The sequence below is a fragment of the Thunnus thynnus genome, chromosome 14 (assembly GCF_963924715.1).
Source record: "Thunnus thynnus chromosome 14, fThuThy2.1, whole genome shotgun sequence".
NCBI classification, from domain to species: domain Eukaryota; kingdom Metazoa; phylum Chordata; class Actinopteri; order Scombriformes; family Scombridae; genus Thunnus; species Thunnus thynnus.
The window spans coordinates 30,820,412-30,835,415 of record NC_089530.1 but is presented as its reverse complement, the minus strand read 5'-3'; the positions used below and the strand labels follow the sequence as shown (position 1 = coordinate 30,835,415).

The window sequence follows — 15,004 nt, the reverse complement described above, 5'->3', positions numbered from 1 at the left end:
AAGGTTTAGAATGTAGAAGTTTAGAAAATGGAAACTCCAAACAGCTGAACCCAACAGGATGCAGGTTAAAAACTGTCAAATACAAACAAAAGAAGACGAGTTCTCAACATTCAGACACCTATTCATGTCAACGCTGATTCATAAAAACACTACATTCATACTTTAAACACCTGCATTGATCTCTGAGTCCCTTTGAGTGTGTGTGTGTGAGTGTGTGTGTTCTGAAGGATCAATGTCAGTGATCAGACATTATTCATTAAAACACATTAAAGAATATAATAAAGAAATATTTCTCCTTCAGCAAGTAAACTTGATCAGTTTAAAACAGATATTAGTTGAGAGGATCTTCTGTATACAGATGTGACTCTTTACCAAATATTATAAACATTAATTGACTTTAACAACTAACAGTGGACATTTTCTACACTTTCTTTAAGAATCAGTCATCTTTTATAACTACACATTAAACTTTGTACAGTAAAAATTAAAATGTGGAAAAAAGAAAATTAACTTGATGGATGTAAGTTATGTATGAACATAAATTAGGTTCAGTTGTTAAACATTAAGATCAACAATAGTAACAGACAGTCAGTGAACTGACCCCAGAGTCTCCAGTCTACAGTGTGGACTCTCCAGAAAATCACACAGCAGCTTCAATCCTGAAGGCAGGTCGTTGTCACTCATATCCAGCTCTCTCAGATGGGAGGGGTTGGACTTCAGAGCTGAGAGCAGAGAATCACAGCTGATCTCTGACAACCTGCAGCGCCTCAATCTAAATAAAGAATAAATGACGTCATTTTAGAAGAAAAAGTTCCTGCTTGAAATCATTCAATGTTTCATAATCTGTTCAGAGCTGAAGAAGGTTTAGAATGTAGAAGTTTAGAAAATGGAAACTCCAAACAGCTGAACCCAACAGGATGCAGGTTAAAAACTGTCAAATACAAACAAAAGAAGAAGAGTTCTCAACATTCAGACACCTATTCATGTCAACACTGATTCATAAAACACTATATTCATACTTTAAACACCTGCATTGATCTCTGAGTCCCTTTGAGTGTGTGTGTGTGTGTGTGTGAGAGTGTGTGTGTCTGTATGAGAGTGTGTGTGAGTGAGAGAGAGTGTGAGTGTGTGTGAGTGAGTGTATGAGTGTGTGTGTGTGTGTGTGCGTGAGAGTGTGTGTGTGTGTGTGTGTGTGTGAGTGTGAGTGTGTGTGTGTCTGAGTGTGTGTGTGTGTGAGTGAGTGAGCGTGCGTGTGTGTGTGAGAGTGTGTGTGTCTCACTCTCTCCCAGGAGTAATCCTTCTCCTGCTGACAGTCACAGTAAATACTCTTCTGCTTCATTAATTAGTTTTAGTCCTCGTTAACTCTCAGTGTGATTCTGAGACACTTGATCAATATGGGCCCAGGGTCAGAGTCTGACTTATAACACCTGTTTTTAATCTTTTCTGCATCAAACAGCTCATGTATAACACATCTGTAAAGTGCTGATTCAACAAAATCCAGAGATAACTGTTCAGTTTGGAGTCAGTTAAGAGACTTAAGTGAAGATAACAAAATCCAGATCCAGACTCTGGTCCAGATGGATCATCAGGATACAGCTGATCCTCTCTCAACACACACTCCTGGATGTTCACTCACACTCTGACAGAGATCACCAGTAGCTGATGAGAGGAGAAGAAGAAACAACAAAGGTCATAAATCAGTGTTTAGTGAGACTCACTTCATCAGCTGTCAGTCAGTGATGCAGCACATCCAGTATAAAGAGCAGCAGGGACTTCAGTCCTGTTCAGACCAGAAGTGGAACAGCTGTGCAGCATAGCCTGCTTCCTTTTAGCTCTCATGTTAACGTGTTGGAGTGAACACACTGAGCTCCAAGCTCACACACCTGCACAGACTTTTGCTATCAAGTCTGTTAACTCTGCAGATTTCACTCAAGTACACAGAGAAAATAAAGTGCTGAGAGTCATGAACACATCATTACTGCAGAAACAGAGACATTCACTCATCAGTTTACTGATGGATTTACTGTTGATACATGTGAACTGTTAGAAAAGCTGAAAGCTACAGAGTCTCTGGGATTTGAAGATCTTTCCTGCTGTTAATTCATCACATGACAATCAGTCAGAGCTCTCAGCTAAACAGCTGCTGTGATTCCTGGACTTCAGCAGAGGTTCTGGTCTGTATGTGAGTGAGTGTATGAGTGTGTGTGTGTGTGTGTGTGTGTGTGTGTGTGTGTGTGTGAGTGAGTGAGTGTGTGTCTGAGTGTGTGTGAGTGTGTGTGAGTGTGTGTGAGTGTGTGTGTGTGTGTGTGTGTGTGTATGTGTGTGTGTGTGTGTGTGTGAGTGAGTGAGTGAGTGTGTGTAAGTCAGGTTAACTGTGGCCTTCCTATTATGACAGGTCAAAATGTCTGTTGTTAACAGGAACAGAGAGAGCAGAGCAACCTGTTGAGGAGCCTCCAGGGGCCACAGATGGTAGGACCCTCTATCCCAGTCCACCAGCATGCTCATTTATTGTTTGATTCACTGCATGTTGGCCAAGCAATGCTACTGAATGCTGTGGTTCATTCTTAAACGCACAATATGTAAGTTCAGCCGCTAGGGGTCTCAATCAAAACAATAACAATGGACGGAGTGTGATGACGGTGTGAAGTAGCAAGGGATCATGGGAGTTGTTGTCTTCATTGTTAAATAACCAGCTTCACCGGGATAGCATTACTCCAGTGTTCATCATTCAGGATGTTTTTACCGGGAGCCGAATCACCCGCAGAGGTCTCCTCTTCCCAGAACAAACGTACATGCAGATTAAAATCGTTAAAATACTAATTAAAGCTGTTTCACCTGAAAAATCAGTGTTTCTCCAACATGTGCGGCGACCACCGGACGTCCGGTACGGGCTATTAGCCGAGCTGCTGCTAACACTTGTTCGGTTTATTTCTCTTATAACTTTAGATCCAGACGTTCAGTCGGTTTCTCCCAGGAGCCGAATTACCCGCAGAGGTCTCCTCCTCTCCAGAACAAACGTACACGCAGATTAAAGTCGTTAAAAATACTAATTAAAGCTGTTTCACCTAAAAAAAAAAAAATCAATATTTTTCTGGCGATGTCCGGCGACCACAGGACTTCCTGGAGGGGCTGTTAGCCGAGCTGCTGCTAACGTTTGCCCAGTTTATTTCTCTGATAACTTAAGATCCAGATGTCCAATGACTAAAATCCTTCTTCCGGCTAAAAAATATAGTTAAAAACCACCTAAATTTATCATGAAAATGTAGCTTAAAACTAAATAAAAGCCAATTTATAACAGTTTGTGTGGAACAACCACAATGCCGATGTATTATCTTGTATGTGTGTAAGTTACTCTTTGGTAGACGCCATTGTAGCAGACAAACACAGCGCCGCCGTATGCATCTTGTGCGTGTTTACTCTTTGGTAGAGGAGGTATGACGCCATTGACAGGCGACCAAATGAAACGGTCCGTTACTTTGATTAAATTACAGATTTCTCTGGGTTTGAAAATTGTTGGAAAGATTTGGGATAATGTAAGTACACAACTCAACAAAATATATATTATAGGTCTAGTTGTTTTTAGACATTTAATGTGGAATAATTACATATTATACCTTCAACTGGTTTTTAATATTCCATTCACAGGTGACTCCGTCCTAGAAGGGACTTCTAGAGGTGTGATTATGAATATCATTATTAAAGCTATTCTGTGCTTGTCAATAGCAACAATGTTTTAAAACTAAAATCAATGTCCAGAGTAGTAATACTGCTTCAAATATAAGCCCTGATACTGAGTCAAAGATCTGCTCGTGTTTTCCCCCAAACTAAACCCATCAGTCTGTGCTCTCATCTCAGCTTAACCACTTGACTTTTTCCATTTTCAGCTTACTAGTCCAGTTCCTGTTCAAACGTACCAGTTTTGAACAGGCCGATAACTTGGCGCCCAGTCACTACTTCAACACATAGAAAAATTAATACAGTTGATGTGAAGTGTGAATGAGTATAAACACCAAAACATGAAGAAAACTAACATTCTATTATACATAGATGTTATAAATAGTAAATACTTTAATAGTAAATTCATGTTCTTTTCTCATTTCAATTAAAATAGGGGCTGCATTTACAAAAGAAAACAGTGCCTTCTAAAGTCAGGTGGATTGATCATATTGGGCTCTTAGATCGTTTTTATTTTCTGTGCCTTAAGTTCGGATTTGAGTGAGTATATTTGCACCAAAGATTTGTGCTTTGTCTGCAGCAGCGCTTCACAATATCCATAGTCTCGCAACATATAAGACAAACTGGTTTTGAAATTCTCATGGAAATTATGTCCTATGTTTTACACACATAACTACAGTCATAGTGAATTGGGCTCTGAGCGCTTCCAAAAATGAAGGTGACCTATGGTCAACGCTGCACCTGATCGCCTCCTGTGTAGACACAACAGTTAACATGTTGCAGCTGATGTACTAAACACGCTGCTCACACTATGTTTGCTCTAAAACATTTGTGTTTTGCATTGAGCGCTGGTTTATTCAAAGTGTATTAATATTAAACATATTGCGTGTCCAAATTGCACCAATTTTGACACTGCACTCCCTTTGTTCCCCAGCAATACGTCCGTCAAGGGTGGAGTTGATCGGATGAACAGTTTAAGAGATATGTGAAGGACATACAGACATATAGAGATTCCTTGCTTTAGTAGATAGATATTTGGTTAAATTATTGTCCTTAAAACATGCATCAACTTGAAATTGCCATCAGTTTTCTGATCTCCCTTTCCAGATAGTTTATAGCCACTTGCTGTAGAATTTTCTGAAGTTATTGAAAATTAATTTACATTTCTTTGGAGTTGTTGATTTATAAGCTCCAAGTGGCATAACAGTTAAATATTAACATCAGAGGTTTGGTTGACACTGACATTGTTTTTGTTAACTTTTGTTTTTGCAGGGCAGAACAAGTGCAAAAAGCCCAGGAAGAAAACAAAACCACACGAATGCCTTGGTAAGGGAAGGATAGTTAGGATAAAGATAGGATAATTATTTTCCTCCTGCCAGTATTAAAGGAATCTTTAAGCCAATAAACAATAACAAAGCTTTTTTAATTGGCCCACACTAACTACTTTAAATCCCCCAAAATGCTGTGGTAATATGCAAGGTATTCCCTTAAAATTTATATGTATACATTTTTTCAACTAAAATGTTAAATATGCAAATAAATGAGTGATCTGTGAGCCATACACCGACAAACACCTTTTACAAATCTTGCAAATATTTTGAGTTGGGATGCAGGTACAAGCGGAGGAAACCATCAGATCAGTGCAGCCATACTTAACATGGTTTCAAAGTTGTAATAAGTCATATTATAAATGTGGAGAAAATCAATTTTTGACCCACAGTTTGGGTTTCTATTTACAATCTGGTTTCTTTTTTTTATAGCATTTCTCAAAAAAGCTGATGAAGGGCTTGATCCCAGGAGAAAACAAAAGCAGCAGTGGTCTCCATCTGAGGTTGCAGCAGTGATGAGACATTTCAAAGGTCTCATCAACAATGGGAAACTAGCGACAGTGATTGAGTGTCAGCAGTGCAAGACTGCTGAGCATCCTGCTCTAGCCAATCGCACAGTTCAAAACATAAGAGACTTTGTCAGAAATCATGGCTTATCCTTAAAGAAGAAAAGTGGCAACTGAACAGCTGCCATTTTTGTTTTCATTTGTGAAGTTTCTTTAACAAAGGAGAAATGTTTTAATATTATTCAAGATCTCCTTATAGTTAAACTAAAGGTTTATATCTGAATTATAGAATTGTCATGTTCTGACAAAAAAACACAATTAAATTTAAGTCCTTGTTCACTGACTTTTGCATGTGGTTTAATTTACTTATCTATCAAATATCTATTACAAGGCTTTACCTGATGTAGATAACAACCAGTTCACATAAAAAGCATCACGTGTTTTAGTAACATGCCAGTATTAGCCCTTTGTTGTAAAATGGTCCTCCCAAATCAGTTATGTCTTTCCATTTCTCAGTGCTGTTGTGTGAAACAATTTGTCCTCATATATTAGGTGTGTCCTTTTAATGCACACTGCCTTCATTTCAGTGTTTGTGTGAAGCCAAGTTCCATTAAGTCATGTTAGACCCTTCAAGTCACTTCAGTGACTCGTTTGTGTGTTTGTATAACCACTCTCCTTTGTGATAGGTGGGGCTTATGCACCTAATTATCTATGTCCTTACAAGGATGCGTGTTGTCAGGTTGTTATATTTTCAGTTGCTTTTTGTGTATTCAAGTTTTGATGTGAGATTCTGGTAGTATTGCTCAAAATAGATTTTTAGATATTGACCACATCTTTGTGGAGCAAGTGAAAAGGGGCATCCATCTGATACAGCAAGAAACTGGTTTAAAAAAATGTTGTTGTATTACATAAAGGCGCATATGTGTGTGTGTGAGTGTGTGTGTGTGTGAGAGAGTGTGTGTGTGAGAGTGAGAGAGTGAGTGTGTGTGTATGTCTGTGTGTCAGTGAGTGAGAGTGTGTGTGTGTGTGTGTGTGAGTGTGTGTCAATGAGTGTGTGTGTGACTGTCAGTGAGTGTGTGTGTGTGTGTGTGTGTGAGTGAGTGAGTGAGTGTGAGTGTGTGTGAGTGTGTGTGAGTGTGTGTTTGTTTGTGTGTGTGTGTGTTCTGAAGGATCAATATCAGTGATCAGACATTATTCATTAAAACACATTAAAGAATATAATAAAGAAATATTTCTCCTTCAGCAAGTAAATTTGATCTGTTTAAAACAGATTAGTTGAGAGGATCTTCTGTATATAGATGTGACTCTTTACCAAAAATTATAAACATTAATTGACTTTAACAACTAACAGTGGACATTTTCTACACTTTCTTTAAGAATCAGTCATCTTTTATAACTACACATTAGACTTTGTACAGTAAAAATTAAAATGTGGAAAAAAGAAAATTAACTTGATGGATGTAAGTTATGTATGACCATAAATTAGGTTCAGTTGTTAAACATTAAGATCAACAATAGTAACAGACAGTCAGTGAACTGACTTCAGAGTCTCCAGTCTACAGTGTGAACTCTCCAGAAAATCACACAGCAGCTTCAATCCTGAAGTCAGGTTGTTTCCACTCAGATCCAGCTTTCTCAAATGGGAGGGGTTGGACTTCAGAGCTGAGAGCAGAGAATCACAGCTGATCTCTGACAAACTGCAGCAACTCAATCTGAATAAAGAATAAATGACGTCATTTTAGAAGAAAAAGTTCCTGCTTGAAATCATTCAATGTTTCATAATCTGTTCAGAGCTGAAGAAGGTTTAGAAAGTAGAAGTTTAGAAAATGGAAACTCCAAACAGCTGAACCCAACAGGATGCAGGTTAAAAACTGTCAAATACAAACAAAAGAAGAAGAGTTCACAAGATTCAGACACCTATTCATGTCAACGCTGATTCATAAAAATACTATATTCATACTTTGAACTCTCGCATTGATCCCTGAGTCCCTTTGAGTGTGTGTGTGTGTGTATGAGTGCGTGTGTATGTGAGTGTGTGTGTGAGTGAGTGAGTGAGAGAGTGAGTGTGTGTATATGTGTGTGTGTGAGTGAGTGTGTGTGAGTGTGTGTGTGAGTGATTGAGTGTGTGTGTGAGAGAGTGAGTGTGTGTATGAGTGAGTGAGTGAGTGAATATGTGTGTGTGAGTGAGTGAGTGAGTGAGTGAGTGAGTGTGTGTGCGTGAGAGAGTGAGTGAGTGAGTGAGTGAGTGTGTATGTGTGTGTCTGTGCGAGTGTGCGTGTGAGTGAGAGAATGAGTGAGTGTGAGTGTGTGTGAGTGAGTGTGTGTGTCAGTGAGTGAGTGAATGTGTGTGTGTGTGTGTTCTGAAGGATCAATATCAGTGATCAGACATTATTCATTAAAACACATTAAAGAATATAATAAAGAAATATTTCTCCTTCAGCAAGTAAACTTGATCAGTTTAAAACAGATATTAGTTGAGAGGATCTTCTGTATACAGATGTGACTCTTTACCAAAAATTATAAACATTAATTGACTTCAACAACTAACAGTGGACATTTTCTACACTTTCTTTAAGAATCAGTCATCTTTTATAACTACACATTAAACTTTGTACAGTAAAAATTAAAATGTGGTAAAAAGAAAATTGACTTGATGGATATAAGTTATGTATGAACATAAATTAGGTTCAGTTGTTAGACATTAAGATCAACAATAGTAACAGACAGTCAGTGAACTTACATCAGAGTCTCCAGTCTACAGTGTGGACACTCCAGAAAATCACACAGCAGCTTCAATCCTGAAGGCAGGTTGTTGTAGCTTAGATCCAGCTCTCTCAGATGGGAGGGGTTGGACTTCAGAGCTGAGCCCAGAGAATCACAGCTGATCTCTGACAAACTGCAGCCCCTCAATCTGAATAAAGAATAAATGACATCACTTTAGAAGAAAAAGTTCCTGCTTGAAATCATTCAATGTTTTACAATCTGTTCAGAGCTGAAGAAGGTTTAGAATGTAGAAGTTTAGAAAATGGAAACTCCAAACAGCTGAACCCGACAGGATGCAGGTTAAAAACTGTCAAATACAAACAAAAGAAGAAGAGTTCTCAACATTCAGACACCTATTCATGTCAACACTGATTCATAAAAACACTATATTCATAAACACCTGCATTGATCTCTGAGTCCCTTTGAGTGTGTGTGTGTGTGTGTGTGTGAGTATGTGTGAGTGTATGTGTGTGTGAGTGAGTGAGAGAGTATGTGTAAGTGTATGTGTGTGTGAGTGAGTGAGAGAGTATGTTTGTGTGTGTGTGTGTGTGCGAGAGTGTGTGTGAGTGAGAGAGAGATAGAGATAGAGATAGAGAGAGAGAGAGAGAGAGAGAGAGAGTGTGAGTGTGTGTGTGTGAGAGAGAGTGTGTGTGAGTGAGTGTGTGTGTGTGTGAATGTGTGTGTGTGTGTGTGTGAGTGAGTGAGCGAGTGTGCGTGTGAGTGTGTGTGTGTCTGTTTGTCTGTGTGTGTGTATGTGTGTGTGTGTGTGCGTGTGTGTCTGTTTGTGTTTGTCTGTGTGTGTGTGTGTGTGTGTGAGTGAGTGTGTGTGTGTGTGTGTTCTGAAGGATCAATATCAGTGATCAGACATTATTCATTAAAACACATTAAAGAATATAATAAAGAAATATTTCTCCTTCAGCAAGTAAACTTGATCAGTTTAAAACAGATATTAGTTGAGAGGATCTTCTGTATACAGATGTGACTCTTTACCAAAAATTATAAACATTAATTGACTTTAACAACTAACAGTGGACATTTTCTACACTTTCTTTAAGAATCAGTCATCTTTTATAACTACACATTAAACTTTGTACAGTAAAAATTAAAATGTGGAAAAAAGAAAATTAACTTGATGGATGTAAGTTATTTATGAACATAAATTAGGTTCAGTTGTTAAACATTAAGATCAACAATAGTAACAGACAGTCAGTGAACTGACCTCAGAGTCTCCAGTCTACAGTGTGGACTCTCCAGAAAATCACACAGCAGCTTCAATCCTGAAGGCAGGTTTTTGAGACTCAAATCCAGCTCTCTCAGATGGGAGGGGTTGGACTTCAGAGCTGAGAGCAGAGAATCACAGCTGGTCTCTGACAAACTGCAGCGCCTCAATCTGAATAAAGAATAAATGACGTCACTTTAGAAGAAAAAGTTCCTGCTTGAAATCATTCAATGTTTCATAATCTGTTCAGAGCTGAAGAAGGTTTAGAATGTAGAAGTTTAGAAAATGGAAACTCCAAACAGCTGAACCCAACAGGATGCAGGTTAAAAACTGTCAAATACAAACAAAAGAAGAAGAGTTCTCAACATTCAGACACCTATTCATGTCAACGCTGATTCATAAAAATACTATATTCATACTTTAAACACCTGCATTGATCTCTGAGTCCCTTTGAGTGAGTGTGTGTGTGTGAGTGTGTGAGTGAGTGAGTGAGTGAGTGAGTGAGTGAGTGTGTGTGTGAGTGTGTGTGTGAGAGTGTGTATGTGTGTTTGTGAGTGTGTGTGTGTGAGAGTGAGTGAGTGAGTGTGTGTGTGTGAGAGAGAGTGTGTGTGTGTGAATGAGTGAGTGAGTGAGTGTGTGTGTGTGAGAGAGAGTGTGTGTGTGTGTGTGAGAGAGTGAGTGTGTGTGTGAGAGTGTGTGTGTCTGTGTGTGAGAGAGAATGAGTGAGTGTGTGTTTGTGTATGTGTGTGAGAGAGTGTGTGTGTGAATGAGTGAGTGAGTGTGTGTGTGTGTGAGAGAGAGAGTGTGTGTGTGTGTATGTATGTGTCGGTATCTGTGTGTGAGTGTTTGTATGTGTGTGTATGTGTGTGAGAGAGTGTCTGTGTGAGAGTGTGTGTGAGTGAGTGAGTGTGTGTATTTGTGTGTGTGCATGTGTGAGTGAGTGTGTGTGTGTGTGTGTGTGTGTGTGTGTGTGAGAGTGTGTCTGTGTGAGAGTGTGTGTGAGTGAGTGAGTGTGTGTATGTGTGTGTGTGAGAGAGAGAGTGTGTGTGTGTCTGTTCGTGTGTGTGTGTATATGTGCGTGAGTGTGACCGTGTGTGTGTGTGTGTGTCTGTTTTTGTGCTGACATGTTAACATGTTATTCTAGTTACTTTAAACTTATTACTCATATACGGCTCAGATTAAGAAATTGTCACAACAAGCAGCCAGACCTCCTGCACACTCATTCACTAATCACACAACATCAACAGGTGACTGAAAAACCACTCAATTAAAAACTAGATCAATTCCACATGAATGAGTGAGTCCAGACAGCTCACTTTAACTTCAACAAGCAAACTACCTACAACACATTATATGATCTCTGCTGCATTCTGGTTAAGGAGATAAATTCACACAACAGCCACAGAGACATTTAACTATCAGAGATGAAATTAGAGACCAAAGAGACAGAGAGAGAGAAGCTGTATCTGACTCACGTTATCTGACGTCTTCTTTCTTTCATGGAGATGAAGTCATTTAAACTAACTTTCCCGGTTGACTATGCCACTGTATTCCCGCCATGTGTCCAGCCCGGACAGCTGAGGCAGCAAGGCCTGAGGCTGCGCCAGCAGAGCGGAGCTCTCCATCTACTCCCCGGCGGCGTCTTGCTGCTGCCGCGCCCCCCAGTCCAGATCCAGTCTAAATCCATTCTAATTCCCTAAATGAATAATGGGGATGCATTCGCACCACTTGCTCCATTGCTCAGGGCCACATGGCTCCACCAGTGACTCCATCTATACAAACTCATATTGTGCAGCCAAACACAAGTAAAAATGCAATTGTGTTGACATCAGTATGATACCTGCAGACAGCTGCTGGCTGGCGTTAGCTCCCCGCAGGTAGAGACAGACTGAATACACTAGAATCTGAACACTGTTCACATCTTGTAGTCAGAGATAATATCTCGTTGCACACACACTGAGAGCTTAGATCAGTGTGGAGTCTTTGGTCAGTCTGTTCCTCTTGTAGATGTGATCTCTAGATGATCCCCTACGAGCAGTAGCGGACCGTGAGGTCACTCACTCACACACACACACACACACACACCTTTTATACAGAGAACCCGCTTTATAGCCATAAAGAGGATCCGCCTTTGCTTGTTTACAGTGAACCACACAAAGCCGGCATAAAGCCGCCTCCGTGTGCTTTCACACAGCATACCGGTGTTCCGGATTCAGAGACGTGACGGAGATCAGACTGATCAGAGCAGGAAACTCTGCCATAAATACAAGGACGTTACAAGGACAAGCGGAGGACATTTCTCTTCGTTTGACGACGTTAAAAGTTAAGTTAGACTTTTCTTTCGGCTTCCAGACAAAAGATGACAGAGAGAGAGAGAGAGAGAGAGAGAGAGAGAGAGAGAGAGAGAGAGAGAGAGAGAGAGAGAGAGAGAGAGAGAGAGAGAGAGAGAGAGAGAGAGAGAGAGAGCAGCTGTGGTCGAGTGAGCTAGAGAGTGAATGGAGAGAGGGAGCGCTAGTTACTTTCCAAAGCACAAATACACCTGCATCCCCACACACCTCCTCAACCCTGCAGCTGTAAGCCGCCTGATGTGGTAATACGGGCTAAACAACAGCGTCAGCTCCCGGTCCCGTCAGGCTGTCACACACATAGATTGTATATAAAGATTATATTATATATTATCTATTATATTATTATATTTATATACAGTCTATGGTCACACAGAACAGCGAGGCGGATTACAGGCGCAGTATTCCCGCTTTGAACGGGCTGTGTAAAAGGGGCTGAAGTGCACTCATCACCAACCACTAATATCTAAACAATATAAAAACTATGTCATTAAAAATAAATCAATTACAAAATCACCTTCTGACACCTGTTAACTCATGTACTCAAAGCACCGGCTCAACAAGCTGAAACTATGCTAACCTCGTTATTTCTCCCACACATGCATTAGCTAAACTGCCAACCAACAATAAAGGAAAGATTTTCTGAAAGATAGAAATTAGGCCATATTTCTCACAGCAGTAAACAACAATCTTAATCAACTCTATAGATAATTAATACAGCAGGACTCACCAGTCACTTCAAAACAAAATTCATCCACCGTTTCTTCCTGTATGCTACCCGCGTGAGCCCCACGTGCCCCACAGCACGAAGGAATACCTGCGCTTACTGGTTGATATCATGACGTCACCTTGGGGTGTCCCAGTCACCACAAATCACATTTTGATTGGTTAATATTGTTGTCATTATATTTATGCCATGTATGTTTTCTATGAGCCGATCCTGCAACCAAGGACCCAGCAGGTCCTGAGAGACGTATGGAGAAGCACAGGCAGACACATCCAGTTCCAGCTCCAAATACTGGGTTTATGCTTAAGATAGTAACTGAAATCAAACAAAATTATTTTTAAAAATCACATACATAATTTAATTCAATTAGTTATTAAAATTATTTTAACAATAACATTATAATGAATTATATGTTAATAATAACTAATTTTTAATATTTTATGAACTAAAAATTACACCTTTCAAAAATGGTAGGTCCTGCAGAGAAGGTCCTGAAGGCCCTTACGGACATCCTCTGCCTACGAGACAGCCTGAGTCAGCTGACCATCCCGAGTCACGACAGTCCCGTAAACTGTAGCAAGTCCACAGACTCAAAGGCCCAAATCCCAACGTCCCCCCTAAACCTTGAACCCTGAACCCTCACGCACTTAACTGACGTCACCTGGTAAGTGCTTGAGTGTGAGAGGCTGCAGAGACTCAACATGGTTTACTTAGGAAAGGGACAGCACTTTGTGACATATCACGTTACCTTGATGACACCAAAATATGTTACATACAGTTGTGGGTTTGGGACTTTTTATTTTACAATTTTTACTTCCTTCTCAGCCAAGGCACTTAAAATTCAAGATTCAATACTTTATCACCATATCAACATGATTGATTGGAATTTGTCTTCGTGAGCTCACTGAAACAAAAACAGAAAAAGGCAGAAATACTAAAACAACTTGCTCATAAAGCACATAATACATTAAATAAAGTATCAAACACACAGGTAATATCCAACCCATAAAATAATCATGTGCACGACAGTAAAGTCAGTGACCAACTGCCTGATCTGAACGTCTTCCAGGCTCTTTCCTTACAGAGTGGACAAGAGGCGACTGTCATATATAATAATCAATTTACTCATTTATGTCAAAACAGCATCATTAAGCAAAACTTAAATAAAATGGTTGATGAATAAACCTCTGCTTGCATTCCTCTGATTTCATGTGTTTTTTATGTACCAACCTGAGTCCTTGTTAGTGTCGTGTTTCTTTGTAAATGTAGGCGTACCAGTTTACCCAGTATGCCAGGCTGAACACCCATGTGCCACTTTGTTTACAGTTTTTTCTTGAATGCTTCAGGGCTTCCCCTGGTAACCCCGTATTTAATGCTGATTTAACATCACAACTGTGGGTAATTCCCTCAGGCAAAGTCTGCAGCGATGTGGACTGACAGAAAGTGTCGAGTCAGACTGGAATTTTCTAGAACAGTCTGAGACTGTTGGCCTCCCCTCAGACAAGCTTGGAAAGAGGCGCTCAATTCCTGGATGCCTATGGGATCATGATTACTTTAGTTGATCCCATAGACACTCAACAATTGATCCAAGAAAGCCTGATATTGCTGTTTGACAAACTTCAGACTACACCAAATACATAAAGGTCTGTCTGAAGGCTTTTATTAGTTTCTGACTCTGGGAAATTGGGAAAAACAGTAAAATTCCCCAAAACTACTGTATCTCTGAACTCTCTCTTTAACCAAATCACACACATTTAGGCTATTCTATGTGATCTCCTTTTCATAACTGATGGCAAGAATCCTCTGACAAACAGAATATTCAGAAAGCAAACCAGATGGGAACAATCTGCTTAAGTGCTGCCCGGAGCGTTTAAAAGCAACACGCAGCGTCACAGAGGAGAGCAGTCCAGAAGTAAACAAGCGCCGTGCTAACAAAGACTAGGAGAAGATGCTGTCAAAAGTTTAACAGTATTGTGATCTGCAGTAGGATATAGTTTGATTTATACTTCGGCGTACGACATAGCTGCACTCCCTACGCCGTACCCTGACATCCCCAGAAAAGTAACGACACGTCGCAGCGACACAGACCACAACAACTGTGATTGGTCCGCTTGGTAGCATCACATTTCCTCCAACGTTATCGTTAACTCTGCTACATACTTCAGCTTTTATCCTACATTCACAGCCCTACTTTAACAGTATAATCTTCCCATGGTCAATATCTAACAATAACCTTGTGAAATGTTTCCTAGTCCCTGTGGACTACCAGCTAATACTATCAAATTAGCATGTAGGCAAATGATAATAATAATAATAATAATGATAATAATACATAAACTTATAGAGCACTTTTCAGGTTACTCAAAGACGCTTTACAAAGGTAAAGCCAACATTAGCAACATGAGCCTGTTTCAAGCTGCCATTTACAGGTCGACAAAATA

At 39.9% G+C, this 15,004-nt stretch overlaps 1 protein-coding gene across 1 annotated transcript in view; it reads right to left on the bottom strand.

Moving 5' to 3' along the window:
• The window catches only part of LOC137197494 (NACHT, LRR and PYD domains-containing protein 12-like), a 316,885-nt gene that overhangs the window by 44,732 nt on the left and 257,149 nt on the right, over positions 1 to 15,004 (bottom strand). The window contains exons 12-14 of the mRNA XM_067610953.1: positions 8,250 to 8,420; positions 7,051 to 7,221; positions 602 to 772 (exon numbers count right to left, since the gene is read on the bottom strand). Of these exons, the coding sequence (XP_067467054.1) occupies positions 602 to 772; positions 7,051 to 7,221; positions 8,250 to 8,420 (513 nt within the window). The remainder of the gene's footprint in view (positions 1 to 601; positions 773 to 7,050; positions 7,222 to 8,249; positions 8,421 to 15,004) is intronic.